Below are 18886 nucleotides of genomic sequence, written 5' to 3' on the forward strand. Positions count from 1 at the left end.
CCTTGCCTTGCAACACAACCCTGCTTTTGTTGGTGGCAGCAATCTGATGGCCCCAGGGGAGACACCTGCTTTCTCAGACTCCCCGGCAGCTAGGGGTGCCCGTGTGACCAGCTCTAGACAATGCGATCCACGCTAAAGTGTGTTGTGGGGCTGAGAAGGCATCCAGCTTTTCCCGAGTTAAGGGAAACCATGGTTGACACTACTCAGCGTCTTCCTGCCTTCCTTACTTAACTGCGTGGTTGATGTTTAGAGCTGGAAGGAAAGGACGAAAAAATCAGAGATGCTGCCCACGGTGCCAATGTCTGGGGCTGCCTACCTCCACATTACTTACTGTGGAGAAAAATCCTTATTTGTCTAAGTCACTCTAAGTGTAATGTGCTGCTACTGACAGCCAAACACATTCCTGATTCCCACAAACACGTTGCCTGAATTTGGTTTTGTCCACCAGAGAATCCACCGCACACCCTATAAACAACCAAAACACAAGAAAAAGCATTCACCTCTATGGCCTGAGAAAAGAATCAGAGGCAAAGATTTAAATACAAAACTATTCACCACAGTGAATTATATCTGTATTCAAAAAATTATTTTGAATTATTATTATTATTTGAAAAATGGAAAATTGAAGATACCTGTATTCAAGAACAAAAGACTTTTAAAATTATAATCATATGATGACATACAATACATCCATTATAATCTACATTTTAGAAGACCTAAAGTTAAGTGAAAATAATAAGAATGTACACCAGTATAACTTCAATTATGAAAAGAATATCACATACATTTGCACATGGAGAAAATCCACCAAAACATGAACATTAGCTATCTGTGGATTTTGCAATTGTGGGTGATTTTCTTCTTTATTCTTTTATGTATTTCCCAAATTTCTACAATGACAAAGTATTGTTTTTAAAAATCAGGAAAAGGGACTTCCCTGGTGGCAAAATGGTTAAGAATCCGCCTGCCAATGCAGGGGACAAGGGTTTGGTCCCTGGTCTGGAAAGATCCCACGTGCCATGGAGCAACTAAGCCCGTGCGCCACAACTACTGAGCACATGAGCACAACTACTGAAGCCTGCACTCCTAGAACCCATGCTCCGCAACAAGAGAAGCCACCACAATGGGAAGCCCGTGCACCGCAACGAAGAGTAGCCCCTGCTCGCCGCAACTAGAGAAAGCCCGCACGCAGCAACGAAGACCCAACGCAGCCAAAAAAAAAAAAAAAAAAATCAGAAAAAAACCCCCACCTTGTTTTTAAAAAAATCAGAAAATGAACTGCAAACTTATGATAAGATCTCGGTCGGCTATGGTTGAGGAGTTGGTTCTTTATATCCACTCATGGGGGAAATGTCAAGAGTTATTAGTTCACTAAAGGCTTCATAACAGAAACTGAGTGATAGGACCATTAAAAAAAAAGGTAATGCAATAAGGGATGTTCAAGGTCAGAACACAGGCGGTCTCCGTCTCATTTTTAGACTCTGTACCAGTGGGTCCACACTTGTGTTCTGAAGGGCGCAGCTCATGGGGAACAAACCAGATCATGATCAGAGGAGAATCACGAGAGGGATGAAGGGCTGGAACCCATCTCACAGGATGAATGGTGGGGAAACTGGGAGTAGAGGAGATACTGAGGACATGAGAGCCAACTTTTAAAACTCACGGGTTGGTTTTAGCTCTTGTTTTGAGACACCTGGGGCTGCTCCTAGGAGAGCAAACAATTGGACAGTTTCCAGGCACTTTTGCTTATTCTTGTTTTTCCTCAGCTGCCCTGAGGGAGCTGATGCCTGATATATCTCCCTCTCGGGGATACTGGAAAGATCAAAGTGATCATAATAAAATTAAGAATGAAAGCAGCAGCCGTCTATTCATTATCGAGTTCAGGGCCGTGGGGACAGGGCGCACACTGTAGTTTGTAGGTGGCAAATCTGAGGCTCAAAGAGTTGAAGTCACATCCATAGCAAGGGTCAGAGCTGGGATTTGAACCCACTTTTTCCAAAGTCCATTTTTTTCCCACCCTACCCTGCCACAACTCAAGTGGAAGATGAGAACGAGTGCGGTTACTCTGTAAGCCCTAAAGCACCAAATAAGTGTAAGGTATTATTGTTGCATGTGTCTTTATAACTCTCTGTGCAATTCTTAACATAAATTTTTATAAAACCAAGCTCAAAGGCAAGCTATTAATAATAAATGGATGAACAATGTTTAAAGCACCTCACAAGCCTGACACACAGGAAAGGAATTCGATATATGTTGAGTAGCCTCCTTGGGCTGAACTTGAACCAGTGGGAAGAAATTGCAGAGGGAGTCACTCAGCTCAACGTAGGGCAAAACAATTAGAACTACCTCCCATGAAGGTGCCTGATACACAGGGAAGGAGCGCCCTGTTGCTGCTTTCCAGCAGAGGCTAAGGGATCAGCTATGGTGAATTTTCAGGAGGAAATCCCCCTGCTGAGTGGCGCTGAGGCTGGAGTGAGGCTTGAGTCTCCTGAGGCCCCTTTAATGAAAAGATCCTAACACGTGAAGTCCTTTATTATTTTTTTTAAAAATGTATTTATTTTTGCCTGCGTTGGGTTTTCGTTGCTGCGCATGGGCTTTCTCTAGTTGTGGCAAGCGGGGGCTACTCTTTGTTGCTGTGTGCGGGCTTCTCATTGCAGTGGCTTCTCTTGTTGGGGAGCACGGGCTCTTGGTGCGCGGGCCTCAGCAGTTGTGGCACGTGGGCTCAGTAGTTGTGGCTCGCGGGCTCCAGAGCACAGGCTCAGCAGCTGTGGCTCACGGACTTTGTTGCTCCGCAGCATGTGGGATCCTCCCTGACCCGGGCTCGAACCCGTGTCCCCTGCATTGGCAGTCGGATTCCCAACCGCTGAGCCACCAGGGAAGCCCATGAAGTCCTTTAAGTTGTCATTTTTTTAAAAAATTCTTTTGGTTGCACTGGGTCTTAGTTGCAGCAGGTGGGCTGCTTAGTTGTGGCATGCCAACTCTTAGTTGCGGCATGCGTGATCTAGTTCCCTGACCAGGGATCAAACCTGCGTCCTCTGCATTGGAAGGCAGATTCTAAACCACCGCACCACCAGGAAAGTCCCCTTTAGGTTGTCGTAATCACTGATCAGATAGTTCCCTAACATCAGGCAAATAAGGGCCATGTCATGACCAATCCCCTTTATGTACTTTAAAATCTGGTTTTCCAAAACCTCCAATTATACTACATCATGTAAGAATGATCACTTGGAACCAATGAGTAGGACCAAAATAATTAAGTTCCTTTGGCAGAGAAGAAAGAGAACTTATGTTCTGGTCATGAACCTATCCAGGAACTAGAGACAGAAAGGGTTGTACCTTCAATGTCTACCCAAAGCCCTTGCTGTGTGGTGCAGGCTGGTACCCACCAGTTCAGAGGAGATGCTCTGCTTGGTCACGGTGCCCACCTCAGGAACTCGAGCCTTCACCTGTGCTTTGATGTAGCACTTCTCCCCTCCAGCAAAACGGATTCCTGTGATGCCCTAGGAGACAAAAGTTTATCCATCCGTCTATCCATCCATTCATTTATTCAGTGTATTGAGTGTCTACTGTGAGCTAGGCACCATTCCAGGTCCTGGGTACAGGGATGAACAAAACAGATGGAGTCTCTGCCCCCATGGAGCTTATCTTTTAGTGTTATTTACCAAAAATAAAACAACAGAGATAAAGTCAGGTGGCGTTAAGTGCTATGGAGAAAAATAAAGCAGAGTGCAGAGATAGGAGTGACAGGGAATGGTGCTTTAGACCGTGTGATGGGGAGGCCCTAGCCAGGGGCTGCCTCCAAGCTGAGACAGAGCTGTTCATTGCTCCATCCATCCCGCCAAGCTCAGATGAAATGCCATCTTTCCTATGCAGCTTTCTCTGGCCATCCCAGGCTAAGTGGGCTTCCCACTCTCTAACTCCCTGAAAGCCCTCCCATCTTCATCCCTCATTTGGCACTTGGTTCTCAGGGCCCTTGCTCCTTGTGAATGTCACCTCCCTACTCAGCTCTAAGCTTGAGATCGATCTGAATGTTTTCTTTTTTGTTTTTGTTTGTTTGGTGCTCCCACAAAGGTTCTCAAAAGATGTTGGTCCAATTAATTAATTCCATCAGTTCGGATTTTTCCTAAGCCGCTGAGCCCAGAGTAAATAGTAGCTTTCTATAACACTGGGAACTGAATTTTGCTCCTAGACCTTATCCAAGGACTTGGACGTTTTGTTTTTGTCCCCTGTGAGATATAAACAGTGTCTCCTCCTCTGCCTAGGGAACAGCCTCAAGGGAAACCTCAGCCGCAAGGCTCCAGTCTTGGCTGACAGCTGGGCACCGACTCCGCCCGCGGAGCGCATCAGGCATAACCGTATGTTCTGACCCAAGAGTGTTTACTTTCACTCTGCTGGTTAATTTCATGACTAGTGAGTGGCCAAAAGCGGTATTAAAGACCTACAAATTTTATGCCCTCATAATGTAGATACCAACACAAATCTGAACATCTCAACTGATCAATCTTCTGTTGAACTGAGACAAATGTCAGGAAGATACAGAACTTGTTCTAACGTCAACACCAAGGAGCGGGAAGAAGAAAAGCCTTTATCAACCTAGGGGCCTGGCTCAGGAGTCAGCCCTCTTAAATGAAGAACGAAGTCAAACGTCATTCCTGCTTGAGGATATTCATGGACGGTTACACCATATGGAATCTCAGAGCCAGGAGCCCTGCAAAACGGTTGGGTGACAGACTGGAGAGGAGAACGAAAGGCTCCTTCTTTCTGAAGCTTCTCGTTATCCGCCTTGCAGCCTGATTGGCCACATACACATGTAACACGTTTCACTTATTCCTCCCAGTGTCACCTCTCACCCAGAGAGAGGTGGCGGCATGACCCCCCCCCCCGACCCCCCTTTACAGAGGATGGACTCCAGGCTTATTGCAGAGGGTCTCGACTCTGCACCAAAATCACCTGGAAAGATTTTAAAAACACAGAGGCCTGGGCCTCTCCTCAGAGATTCCCATTTAATTGGCCTGGGGCCGTGCCCAGACACTGGCATGCTTAAAAGCTCCCCATGTGTTTATAACGTACAGCTGGAGCTGAGGACCACAAGTTTAGGGAGAAAGAAACTTGTTCAGGGTAACAAAGTTTTAAAAGAACTGAAACAGCCTGCTATGCACTGAATGTCTGTGTCCCCCCACATTCCTACGTTGAAACCTAACCCCCCATGTGATGGTACCCAGAAGTGGGCCTTTGGGAAGTGATGAGGTCATGAGGGTGGAGCCCTCATGAATGGGATTAGTGCCCTTTTCCCAGAGAGCTCCTTCCCCCTTCTGCCATGTGAGGACACAGTGAGAAGACAGCTGTCTGTGAGCCAGAAAGCAAGACCCTCACTAGACACACAACCTGCTGGCAACTTAAGCTTGGACTTTCCAGCCTCCAGAACTATGAGAAACAAATTTCTGTTGTTTAAGAGTCACTCAGTCTATGGCAATTTGTTATAGCAGCCTCAAGGGACTAAGACACAGCCTCTGGACCCAAGTTTCTTCTGTACTAGTGGCTCACAAACCTTCCCTTGTATTCCAATCACCTGGAGGACTTGTTAAATAAAATACTGTGTTGGTCCCCTCCCCGAGAGTTTCTGATTCAGGAGGTCTGGAGTGGGGGCTAAACTGTATACTTCTAACAAGCACTCAGGTGCTGCTGCTGCTGGTGGCCTAATGAACACACTTGGTGAACCACTGCTCTCTACCATGCTATCTCTGGAAGGTCTGCTGTTCTTATTCTACTTGTAAATCTAGGGCGCATGGTTTGAAAAACAGAAGGCAGGGGAGGGGGATTACTGCCCCTCTATGTGATATGTTCTTTTAACTTCAAACTCTCATAGCCTCTGAATCTGAGATGTCAGGGAGGAAACACCATAGAGCTATTACCATATCCCCAGGGAGAGAACTGACGCTCTGGAAGGATTCACAGCCCTGAATGTGAGTGTAGTATGTATTGAGTTAGTTCTGACAGTTTACAGGCTGCACAGAAAACCGAAACCCCATAGGGATGGGCCCTGTGGGAAGGAGTTCACACTTATTAACCACCCTGTCTAGCTACAAATCCATATCAAACAGCCAGACATGTTAAGAGATTAAACAGAGGGAAGGGAAAGTCAAGAAAATATCCTGTTTTTGCAAACAAACAAAACCTTAGAAGCTGGTGATAATGAAGAAATTTGCTAAAGAGGTAATGAGTGAGGATCCCAGTGATCTAACATCCTTTTATCGAGTCGGCTAATCTCATGTTAGCTGCACAATTTTTTTCTTTCTAGGGGATCTCATTTATTTCTGTGGCTTAAACCAGAAGTTTCCAAGGAGGGCAAGGGGTCCTTTCCCCAGGGGGCCATTTAGAAACTTTTGAGGGAGTTTTTTATTGTCACAAAAACTGGGGGCTCTCTGGGCTTTTGTTAGGTGGGGCCCAGGGGTGTCAGATCCCAACCAGCTCAGGGGGACCCTGAAGAACGAACCACCTAGAGCCCTGGGTGAAAAACCTGATGGTAAGCATCTGTGCCTAGAACATAACACCGTTTTACATATAAAAGAGTGATGTTTGGTATAGTCTTAATGTACAACCAATTTCCTAGGACTGGAATTACTGTGCAAATGGAGAAAAAATGGTACTTTCGTTTACTGTTTGAGAAAATTACCTGGTATTTAATTTGTCAACACACACTTAGGTCAATCTGCATTTTAGGCTGTGGCACAGACAGTGACCCAAGCATATGACTTTTATGATGTTTTCTAGTACATCAGCTCAAGTCCAAATTTTATTATAAATTACTTTCAATTTATTTTTTCTTTATGTTATAGTTGGGGGCCATACTGATTCTTGAAACCAATAACCTACTTACCTACCAGGTAGGTTGTGTTATCCTTTCCCACCCCCCCCACTTTTTTCCCTTTTCCCAGCTTTTTAAATTAAAAATTTCAAATATACACAAAGTCAAAAGCGTTGTATAGTGAAAATCTGTATATATCAGTTTATTCTATCTTAATTTCTAACCAGGATTTTTGTTATATAAATGGGTCATTAGGTCTGAGAGGGTTGGCTTAGACCAACATCATTCATGCTATTGAGGGTGTAACTTTCTAGAAATTAACTCATATATTATCAACAAACTTAGCTTCTGTGTTCCACAGGGTATTGACAAAGACTCTCCTGACCTAACTCTAGTCAGGCTCCTCTGGGTCCTCTGTTTACTAGGCCCCAACCTTGGGCTCTGTCTTGGCCCGTTTATTCCAGTTTTAGCAAGAATCCTCCTGAGTCAGCCTTGGTCTGATCAACCTGGGTATCTGATCTCCTTGACCTGCCTGCAGCAAAAATCCTGTTAGGTCAGTTTAGCAAAGAACCTCTTAGTAATTTTCCATCCACCAACACCTCCACCCTGTTCTTTGGCTATAAATCCCCACTTTTCCTTATTGTATTCGGGGCTGAGCCCACTCTCTCTCTCCTACTACAAAACCCCACGGTGGTAGCCTGCCTTGAATGAAGTCCGCCTCACCTTCTTTAACAAGTGTCCTGAACAACCTTTTCTCTAACAGTGTAGAGCCTGGAGCCCTTTGTTCAGAGCTAAAAGCCTGGGGCTTTTTTTATCCATTGGCTCTACTACAGTCTTGGTGGGGTTAGCGGGGAAGGCTGTTCACTTACAATTCAGAAACTTTCCTACTCTGGCCCCACCTGCAACTCCATTTTCTCATCTTTGCCACCTCCCGGGCTACTTAGAACTTGGGAGCAGACCTGAGCACGGGTATTGCGTAGTCTTCCCTGGGCCTGGAAAGCCCTGCCCCAGCTTCTCTGCCGGTCAAAATTCTTCTTCCATTCTTCCAGACCTGATTCAACTGTTGCTGATAATGAGCAGGTCTCTGTGGGGCTCCCGGGCACAAAAGCCTTTCTGTGTCCCCTATTTCTTTGGTTACAGGAAATAGGCATCATTCAGCCTTCAGGATCTTCCCTGAGTTCCAACGGGCAGGTTCAAACAGTTGCTAATTAAGGAAGGGAAGGGATGCAGAGACCAGGGAGGAACAGTCAAGAAACAATAGTGCAGCCTTGGGGCAGGGTCCTGGTTCCCCATCAAGGGATACAAACAACAATATCTTTGAGCTGTTTTGCAGATACTGAAACCCCCTCCAGGTGGGAGAAGTTAACTGTGTGCTGCCCACAAGCCTGTAGACCCCAGACCAGTTGGAACCGGAAGGTTGATGATGCTGACTCCTCACCACCAACCCATCAGAAGAGTGTCCACGAGCTGATCACACCCTTTTTGAACCATTACTATAAACTCCTCACTCCCCCCTCCAGGTTGGGACACACAGTTCTGAGGGCATTAGCCCACTGTGGCCCCCTTTGCCTGGCAAAGCAATAAAGCTATTCTTTTCTACTTCACCCAAAACTCTGTCTCCAAAAATTAATTCAGGGTTGGGATTTTCAGAGACTGGATTCGGCTTCCTCGCCACCTCTGTAAAACCTGCTCCCTCCCCCAACTGACAGCGGTGGCCTCCTCCTCTCGATGGCTCCACGTTTCTGTTCACAGCTCCATGGCAGCGTGTTTCCCGGCCTGACCTGAAGCCACTTCTGTGTGGATGTCCGCCTCCTGGACATGGACTGTAAGGTCCTTGAGGGAGGGAACAAGTGTCAGTCATCTTTGCATCCTCCATGCTTCACACCATCCCTTGCACACAGTGGGCTCCAATAGCACTTCCTGAATTTGACTGACAGTTTGGAATACAGGAGAAAGTAATACTGCAGGTACCATAGTGGCTGATTCATGGGTTTTCAAAAGTCCGGGCTTATTTAAACCCATAACATGTTCTATCCATCAAAAAAATGTTCTACTCACCAGTTCTGACTTAGAGAAATATGGAAGCTTTCAAAGACGATTGATCAGTTTATAAAATATGTGTGGCCCCATTGGCCTCTGAGAACAAAACACAATCAATACCATTATTAGAACCAAAGGATTATAAAACAGAAATATAGGTTTGGGATTAAATTTTTTTTTTAGTAAATTTATTTTTGGCTGCATTGTGTCTTCCTCGCTGTGCGCGGGGCTTTCTCTAGTTGCGGCAATCAGGGGCTACTCTTCGTTGCGGTGCGCAGGCTTCTCATTGTGGCGACTTGATGCGGAGCATGGGCTCCATGTGTGCGGGCTTCAGTAGTTGTGGCACGTGGGCTCAGTAGTTGTGGTTCTCAGGCTTAGCCGCTCCGTGGCATGTGGGATCTTCTCAGACCAGGGCTCGAACCCATGTCCCCTGCATTGGTAGGCGGATTCTTAACCACTGCGTCACCAGGGAAGCCCAGGATTAACTATTTTAAAAGAATATTCCTGATACATGCACATCTTGAGAGAGATGGATCTTTTCTTATTTAACTGCATAGCCACCTTTGCATATCTTGATATTATGGCGCATCCTAGGTATTCAGTTTTGTTCTGGGTTGGATGAATAAAGCATGTGTGGGAGTCACATTTTATAATTTTATATTGAGCAGTGCAAAGAAAAACATGCCTTTTACCTTGTCCTCGGTCTTGCAGTAAAAGCCTTTAATAGGTCCAGAGAAATTATCCCTGTGCCTTGACCAGAACCATCTGCAAAGTTATGACTAAGCGAAATGCAGCCACGCACACATGGGGCTGCAGAGCTTGCTCCCGGGACAGAGCCCACGCTGAACACAGCCAGCCCTTGTCATCATCAAATAATGTGTAACATCAGCCGGGCTCTGAGGTTAGCATCTGTTTGTTATTCAAAAGGGCTTGTGAAGTGTGTTTGGGTATCAACAAGGGGAGTTCTTTCATTCGAATGAAACGCATCTCTAGTTTTTCTCATCAGTCAGAGGAAGACAGGTCGATGAGATGTTTGCAGGCCAATAAACTATCAGGAGAGACATTATTTTCAAGAGCCTTTTTTCATGAAATCTCACCGACTCCATCTACAGATTTAACAGGAGAGCACAAACAGTGATGCCTCTTTCTCATTTCAGAACATGAAAGAGAGGAAGATATTTATGGTGGCCATCCAGAGAGGAGGCCTGCAGTGACACTTCGGTTCACAGATGTCCACTGAAGCATCAATGCGTGGCTTAATGTCTCCAACTGCCTGTAAATTGAATTTTTGAAAGCAAACATGTGTGCCCTTTTCAAAGGAGACTCAAAGGTTTCATCTGTAATAGGCCATAGTCAGAAAGCAGATGATACACCAGGGGAATTTCTCCACGCTCATTTCCTGGATTAAACGGGAAATCTGAAGAATTGAGAAACATGCATAAATAGATCCCACCTGTTGTTGATGAGATTATTAGGTCATTAAAGTTTCCCTCCTCCTGACAAGTGCCACTTTCAGACCTTGCAATGTTCTAGAGGAGCTTGAGCATTTTATTCACTGTGTTAAGAAAGTTGCTTGGAAAGAAAGAGCTCTCGCAAGTCTTTCTGCCAAAACGTTTTTTAAAAAATTAATTAATTAATTAATTTTTGGCTGTGTTGGGTCTTCGTTGCTGCTCGTGGGCTGTCTCTAGTTGCGGCGAGCAGGGGCTACTTTTTGTTGTGGTGCGTGGGCTTCTCATTGCGGTGGCTTTTCTTGTTGCGGAGCATGGGCTCTAGGTGTGCAGGCTCAGTAGCTATGGCTCGCGGGCTGTAGAGCGCAGGCTCAGTAGTTGTGGCGCACAGGCTTAGTTGCTCCGTGGCATGTGGGATCTTTCCAGATCAGGGCTCGAACCCGTGTCCCCTGCATTGGCAGGCGGATTCTTAACCACTGCGCCACCAGGGAAGTCCCTCTGCCAAGACTTTGTATAGTTCTAAGAACTTGTTTTTTTTCAATGCTAAGGTGTTGCTTTTTCATTTTGAAAATGTAAAGGACACAGAGTGGTCCTCTCTCAGAGAGAATACGCTGCACGGTGCAGGTGGGTTAGTGGTACCATGGCTGCCAAAAAGAACAGTTCCTTCCCATTTGGATGTGTGTGAGGGGCGCTCCTTCTCCCTGAATGAGGAGTCTCCCAGGCTTCCGTGGTTAAACTCCTAAATGCATGAAATATACTTACATTCTGGAAATCATTAACTTCAATCGCTTCTTCAGCTCCACTTCCCATTTTAAAGGTCTCCAAGTTGTTCCCAGCATCTATTTCCATTGACCCATCTTGTAATTTCCCATTGATACTCATGGTATAATGGACATTGTAAATCTGGAAGAGAACATCAGAGTTAGTGATGCCTCCCTTTTAGAGCAATTCAGGGCTTATCTTTAGATCTGCAGTATATAAAGTAGCCTTCCTATTTCTCAGAGATACACTGAATCATTCTTAATAGTAAGGATGATTATCTTAGTTATCTGTGAGGACTTTATTCATAGACCAATCACTTAATACATGATTTCTTAAAAAATATCTTAAAAGTAAAGCTTTTGATAGTCTCTGATACTAAATCAAATAGCTCAGTGATTTGCAATCCTGGCTACATGTAGAAGCATCTTAGTAGAATCTCCAGCTACCATGCTTAGGTTCCCCCCACTGGACTGATCAAATCCGAGCCTGTGGGGATGAGGTGTGAGCACAGATCTTTCTTTTTCTGAAGGTCAATTCTACTATGCAGCCAGAGTTAAGACCCGTTGATGGATAAATGGAAATTGAGGAGGCAGAGGGTTAACTGGGCTGTTATCTGAACAAATCTGCAGTGGCACGTCACTTTGAAGGTATTTTTTTTAAGTCCTTCAGTCAAGCTTTGGCGTGGAGTGTGGTATACAGTAAGAACTGCAGGCAGGACTAGGATATGCCTGAGATAGAGTAGCATTTACAGAGAGCAAGACCAATGTGCACATCTGTTTCAGCTCAAAATAAGAGGTTCTCATTTTAATGACTCTATGGGACAGACATGGCGTCATAAGGCATTATGTTATGAGATGTGTGGGGAGAAGGGAGGGAGTCTTGGCATTGTCCAAGAGCACTGGCCCAGGAATCAGAAAAACAGGTGGCCACACCCCTTATCCCTGGGTCTTGGGAGTTGTCTTGAGTGTAAAACAGTGAAGTGGGACCTCAGAAGTGATTTTTTTTTTATGTTGGGAGTAGGAGTTTATTACTTCATTTATTTATTTTTGCTGTGTTGGGTCTTCATTTCTGCGCGAGGGCTTTCTCTAGTTGTGGCAAGCGGGGGCCACTCTTCATCGCAGTGCATGGACCTCTCACTATCGCGGCCTCTCTTGTTGCGGAGCGCAGGCTCCAGACGCGCAGGCTCAGTAGCTGTGGCTCACGGGCCTGGTTGCTCCGCGGCATGTGGGATCCTCCCAGACCAGGGCTCAAACCGGCGTCCCCTGCATTAGCAGGCAGACTCTCACCCACTGCACCACCAGGGAAGCCCCCTCAGAGGTGATTTTCATTTATGTCCTTAGAGTTCTGGGCTTCATGGAGGTGGTCCAGAGGTGAGGGGAGCAGAGTAGGTGGGACTGTGAGGTTCCTTTATCCATCCCAAGCCCCAGCCCCGTGCAGTTTAACCAGAGCAGCTCTGCTTCTGATCTCTTTTATGTGTTGGATTTCTGAGTAATATCTTGTTTAAAATTCCACCATTAGAAATTTTTTTTACAGTGTACCACTAAATTAGATGATCCAAAGGGCTCTCTTAGTTTAGACATCTGGTAAGGACAATAGTTTAAAAAGTAATTCACACACTGCTCCTGTTCAGTATGCTGCTGCTCTAGAACATTCTCTGTGTCATGGGGTAGTAGGTGGGTTCCTTTTCTTATCTTTTCTTCCTTTTTCTTCAAGGTATATATATGTATATATCTATATCTTATATATGATATATAATATATCTCTTATATGATATATAAGCTATAAAATCTTTAAAGGGGAAGGAATGGGAACTGATGAAAGACACTTGCTACTTAGTGTCAGGTCAGTAGGTCAGAACTGCAAAGACCTCAGATTCAATTCAAGTCTGATTTTCTCCCTCTTTATGACGAATGGCTGACCACAGCATGGACAAACCCTGGGAAAAGTATCTGTTGTTATTGGATCATTACTTGTAGAAAACTCATTATTGCAAGACCCACAGGGTGCTATTTTAGTTTATCAGCAGAGACGTAGAAACGGCTTTGCTAGCATGTACCCTTTTAGGTAACAGCCCTCAGTCAGTTGAAGAGAAAATGCCGGCGTGCAGTTCAGCCTCATTCTCAGTGACCCTCCTTCCCTCGTTCTGATGAACTCCGATTCCTGCAGGACACTGTCTTCACAGCTCACCCGATCATAAGAACCACGTCTAGGGGCTTCCCTGGTGGCGCAGTGGTTGAGGGTCCGTCTGCCGATGCAGGGATCACGGGTTCGTGTCCCGGTCCGGGAAGATCCCACATGCCACGGAGCGGCTGGGCCCGTGAGCCATGGCCGCTGAGCCTGCGTGTCTGGAGCCTGTGCTCCGCAACAGGAGAGGCCACAGCAGTGAGAGGTCTGCGTACCACAAAAAAAATTAAAAAAGAACCACTTCTAGGGGTTCTGCTTTAGGGGAAGCGGGAGCAGAGCCCAGCAATCTGTTTTCACTTTGCACCTCAGGCGTCCTCACCATCGGCCAGTTTGGGGAAACCTGTTTTCTTTGGCTGAGCCAGGGCTTTCTGCAGGCAAAGCTCAGAAAGCAGGCTCTGTTCTGCCCCTGTGCTCTCTGAGCAGCCATTATTCACTTGAACTAATTTTGGCTGTCCAAGGGCACATGGCAGACAACGCGCATGTGAGTTTCTGCTAGCACGAGTGTCCTTCCTTCACTCATGAGACAAGAGGCTCTTTTTTTTTTTTTTTTTTTAAGCATTGCACATAAGCTTTTTACTACTCAAGCAATCCTAAATTTAAGTAACTGTTTGCAAATTCTGAGCGGGTCTTAAGGAGACAAGATCGCAACACTAGAACTGTGGCTTTTATCCTAATTTCACTTTCCTCTACCACCCTTCCGCCACCTCCCCGACAGCAAAAGGTCCCTAACGAGGCGTCCTTTGTAATGTAGCTGCAGCCCGGCTTTCATAAGCAGTACACTGTCTGCATGGGGCAGCAATGGAGGTTTGTGCCCTCCTGAAGTGCCTTGGGTTGGGGGGTGGTAAAAAGTCGGAAGTTATTTCCGAAGTACTGGGCCCTGAGCTCAGAAAGTGGCTCGGTTGGTGGAGCAGTAATCACATTATCTGCTCCAAACTGATGGAGCTGTTAGCACCTAAGGCTATTTCTGTCCAAGCACAAAGAAAGTTTATTATGTGCCAATAGTCTGCTCAATATGGTACCTTTTACAGCCAAGGAGGTTTGCTAATGAGTTTCTAATAAAGCCTGGGTTCATAAGATAATTACATCATGTTTGGGACAATGTCTTGAAAAATCAGGCTGAGAATAAAGTCCCCGAGCAATGATGTCTTCGCCTCATCCCACGGGGTAGGGTTGTCAGTTATGTCATATTGGTGGGAGTTTCCCATATTTCAATGCCTTGTTCCATTTACAATAACGTGGATGAAGCATGGCCTCAATATTTGAGCCCAGTCGCTTGTCCCCTGATTATTAGCACTCCAATGCTTCAGAATTCTCTAGCTGCTTTCCAGTAAACCTGTCCTAAGGGGATTTACCCATATGAAAGGCATAGGAGGTAAATTACTGCTGGCTCTCCTCTATAAACCAATATAGAGCAGCAGAGGCATAGATAATCCCCAAAGAGTGGGTAGTTCATTTGGTTGGGGATGTCTTTCTGTTTGACAGAGACTTGATTATGCTTTGTTTGGGCCATTTACATTTGTATTCAGGGAAAGCAGACCTGTGCCTGTGCTATGCATAGACGGTGCCAAATTTACTCTATTTAGTATTTTGTGATTTGTTTTTCAGACTTAAGTAATGGATCAGCATGGAATATTTTGGGAGTTAAAAAAAAAAACAAACCTACCACGATTTTCTTCATTTTCCTGCCTCTATAAGAGACAGGGATAACTTTGATTGTTGGCAATAAAATGTGATAAACTATTCCTCTGTATTTTTAGAATTTAATACTGCTCTCTTGAACCAGACAACCAACCATCTTGCAGTAAAGTACAAGTTATGATAAAAGGAGGCCCTGCTCTTTCAGGGCGATCTTTCAATCTCTCTTTCTAGAAGCTTGTCAGTTAGCTGTGTTTGCCTTGAATAATTAAATGCCAAATAGTGTTCATTTTCATACATACCAGGACCAAAATCTTTACCCGCTCCCTCCTAAAAAGCAAAGCTATTTTTGTACCCAAAGGACCTATACCATTGAAGTTTTGTCATCTAAAAGATAGCATTTACATTAGAAGATGGTACAGTTTCCCAAGGGACGACAATCTAAACCCTGCTGTTAATGGAGGTGGAGATACTGACAACGTTCTCATGTTCAGATATGCTGCTTTCAAATGTGAGCATCTGGCCCAGCTTCTATATTTAAAATATACACATAGATTACGGCACTTTTCAAATATACACAAAATACTGTGCAATTCTGATCTTCCAAATCGATGCTTGTAAATTTGATATAGTCTCTAAAACAGACTCTGCTAAATGGCATGCTTATCTACATTAGGCATTTGAGTTAAAAATACAAATTATGCCGTGACTGCAGAAGATGTGATGTGTAAAATGGCTGAATTGCTTTCAGCACCATTTTCTCTAAGTACTGGGATTCATTCATGCTTTGAATTTCATGGTGGGAGAGAAACGGGAAACAGCAGTCGCAGATCCTCTGAGGGTAGTGATTAAGAAACAGCCCTTTGTGTGCACCCTGGAGATGGAATTCTTTTCCATTAATTGAAATACTTATACCAAGCCTGGCAATGGTCATCAAGATAAAATGCCTCCCTTTACGTAGGTGAACAAAATTCAGAGTATTTAACAAAAACACGGGTATTTTGCTTAGTTGGGTCAGAAACACTTTTTAGATTCCTTGAGAGCCAACTGAGCTCTAAAATAAATAGTTGCATACAAAGAAAGTAGGACAGCAGTTAGTAAAACATTTACCATTAAATCACATGTGACCAAGCCAGAAGTGATTTTTAAAGACATTTGCCATCTTTAAGGAAGTTAGATCTTTTTTTTTTTTCCCCTTACTGCATGAGAGAAGGGGGCATTAAAAGATGGGGAGAGAGAGAGGGAGAGAGAGAGGGAGGGAGAGAGAGGGAGAGAGAGAGAGAGAGAAGACAGAAGGGAGAGGGAGGAAGGGAGGGAGGGAGGGAGAGAGAGAGACAGCGCTACTGAGAGGTCAAATTCGTCCCCTTATTGGGTCTGAATGTCCCTCCACTGTCTTTGTCTCAAATTCACAGCCTTTCTCAGCTGGGAGAGGGCTTAGTTCCACTTCTTTCCTAAGGATGAGTAAAGCGAGGCCAGAGGGGATGTGCCTTACCCATGGTCACTCAACTGCTTAGCGGAGACGCCAGGCTGGGATGGGCCAAAAAGAACTTTCTTGGAACCGTCCCCTGCTTTTCCCCGCTACTCTGTCTTTAACATCTTCCCATAAAGCCCTGACTGGCTTTTCTGCAAAGTTGCCCGTGAGTGGGAAGCCGCATCGTGGAGTTGGTTGGAAGAAGGGGGAAGGTACCCGGGAGGCCCCGAGGGGAAAGCATCAGCTGGGGCGAGGGGGCCGCTCTGGCGCCACCTAGGAGGGGACACGCGAGTGACAGAGAGGACCCCGCTGTCCCGCGCGCCCCCAGGCCCCGCGCCCCTCCCGGCCTCGCGCACCCTGACTCGTGCCCGCAAGCCGGCAGCCGCCCTCCGGACTTACGTGATTGTCGCTCCCCTTCCAGAAGTAGAAGGCCCCGATGGCCCCGAAGAGCAGCAGCGTCGCCCCCGAAATGAGGACCACGGCTCCGACCTGGAGCAACCGCGCGGGGCTGGTGGGCTTCACGGTCACCGTGGCGTACGCCTGCGGGCCGGCGGGAGAGGGACTGTCATGTCCGCGCGCGGCGACCCGGCGCATTGGGGGTGTCGGACAGCTCGCCCGGGGCTCCTCCGGGCGGCCCTTTTCGCCGCGCTTGCGTCCATGGGTCCCTGGTGCTCGGGAGTGGATGTGCGCTGAACAAACTTCGCGGTGCAGGGCCATCGCCCCGCGGGTCTCTCTCCGCCTGCCACCCAACGCCCCCTCTTTCCTCCCTATCCACCCTCCCCTTCACACCAGACTAGGGATGCCAGGCCCCTTGCACACGCACACGCGTGGGGCGCCACCCCAAGCCCACATTTGGGCGCCCACATTTGTTCCCAGCTCCCCAATTCGGTGACACAAATCGCTGACCCGGGACAGGGGATACGGGCCCCGCGTGTCTGGGGCTCCCAGGCGGTACTCACCGGGGGGCTACAAAACTCAACCTCGTCGGGTCCCACCAGGGCGATGGGCGCTTTGTCCGAGTTCTCCGTCATGGCTGCGGTCACAGGAACGGGACACTGGGCGGCTCCGCGCGCGCCCTGGGCTCTGTCCTGCTGCCCCGACGTGCCTGGCACTTCAACGCGGCGCACGCGCGCGCGCTTGCACCGTGCCCCGTCCCTCCTGGGCCAGCCCAGCGCTCCCCACCCCTCCCGGCGCCTCACCTTTCTCCTCCCTTCCTTCTCCCGCCTGGAGCAGCAGTGAGCTCATCCTGCCTTCCAGATGCCCCTCTTCTCGCTCTCTCCCGTCTACTGCCCCCACCAGTCCATCCCCGCACCCCCTGCCCCAAACATCCTGGTAAACCTGAGTGTGTCATGGTGGGTGGTGCTGAGTGAGTAGACTAGGGATGCTGACCCCAAGAAATGCTAAATCGCCGGCACTCCTTCCACCATCCAAGGATCTCTTAGGATGTCAGAGGGCTCTGCCGTGACGCCTGGCTGGAGGCCCATTTCCTGCAGTGTCCTTGGATGTGTGTGTTGGGCGGTGGTGCTGGTGGAACAGGACGCAGAGGAGAGCAGGGCCGTGAAGGTGGAACCGGGGACACTGGCCGACGTTTGCCAGGGTTTATGCTGGCCTGGCACTGCTGGATGGCCCTGGGACGGGAGCGTGGATCAGGGTCTTAGAGATGGGCCCTTGTCACTGGTTTCTCTAGGAGCCTTAGCGGGAGGGTACAGCTGCAGCAAAACTGAAGCCAAGCAAAGGGGCTGGAGGGAAAGAGCTGGCGAGACCAGACTAAGAGTACATTCTGGTTCATTGACTAAGTTAAACAGAGACAAGAACAACAATGGCAACACGCATACACCAAAAACACCGATATGTCCAAAGGAATAGCTAAGTATATATGTACATATATAGTATGTATTTTATACTATATATACAGAGAGATAGATCGATATAGTATATAGTATGTATTTTTAAAGCAGAACAGGAGAGAGTTTTTTCACTTTGGGAAATGCCATCTGCCAGTACTAGGACTACGTGGTACCTCGTTTGGATCCAGGTTTCATTAATTGGGTTCTAGCTTGGTGCAGAGTCCTTTGCTGGGGAGTAAGCGGGGTACGGGACGGTGCAGGGGAGGACCTGCGGTTTCCTGAGCAGCGGGAGGTTGGGTGGACAGTACTTTGGTAGGAGGAAGTGTTGGATTTTGAGGGGATGCTGATGAGAGGGGGCACGTGGTGACAAGTATGATGACAGCGGAGCTGGGAAGGAGCAGAGGAATGGAAGAGACTTGCACAGAAGAGTCTGTAGGTCTCTGCCGGTGCTGGGCTGGGGAGGCTGAGGCTTCAGGCCGAGGGAGGCTGGGAGAGTGGTGGGAGCCCAAGGGAAATGAGGAAGTGGCGAGGAGCAGTTGGGAGAGAGCGGATATGGTAAGACTAATTTCAGACTTGTTGAGCTTGCTGTGGGGAATGGAAAAGAAGAGCCCGGGAACGTCCCAAACCTGCCTTGGATTCAGACAAGGCACCACTGGCTGCACCTCCCACTAGACGTAAGGGGCTGAAAAACCCC

The 18886-nt window shown here is 47.1% G+C and overlaps 1 protein-coding gene across 2 annotated transcripts in view; it reads right to left on the reverse strand.

The window, feature by feature from the left end:
• The window catches only part of CNMD (chondromodulin), a 28224-nt gene extending 10848 nt beyond the window's left edge, over positions 1 to 17376 (reverse strand). For both annotated transcript variants that reach the window (XM_060129102.1, XM_060129101.1), the window contains exons 1-4: positions 17305 to 17376; positions 16745 to 16885; positions 11056 to 11196; positions 3387 to 3500 (exon numbers count right to left, since the gene is read on the reverse strand). In XM_060129102.1, the coding sequence (XP_059985085.1) occupies positions 3387 to 3500; positions 11056 to 11196; positions 16745 to 16885; positions 17305 to 17376 (468 nt within the window). The remainder of the gene's footprint in view (positions 1 to 3386; positions 3501 to 11055; positions 11197 to 16744; positions 16886 to 17304) is intronic.
• Between the last annotated feature and the right edge of the window lie 1510 nt (positions 17377 to 18886).

Source organism: Lagenorhynchus albirostris, chromosome 18 (assembly GCF_949774975.1).
Source record: "Lagenorhynchus albirostris chromosome 18, mLagAlb1.1, whole genome shotgun sequence".
Classification (NCBI taxonomy): Eukaryota; Metazoa; Chordata; class Mammalia; order Artiodactyla; family Delphinidae; genus Lagenorhynchus; species Lagenorhynchus albirostris.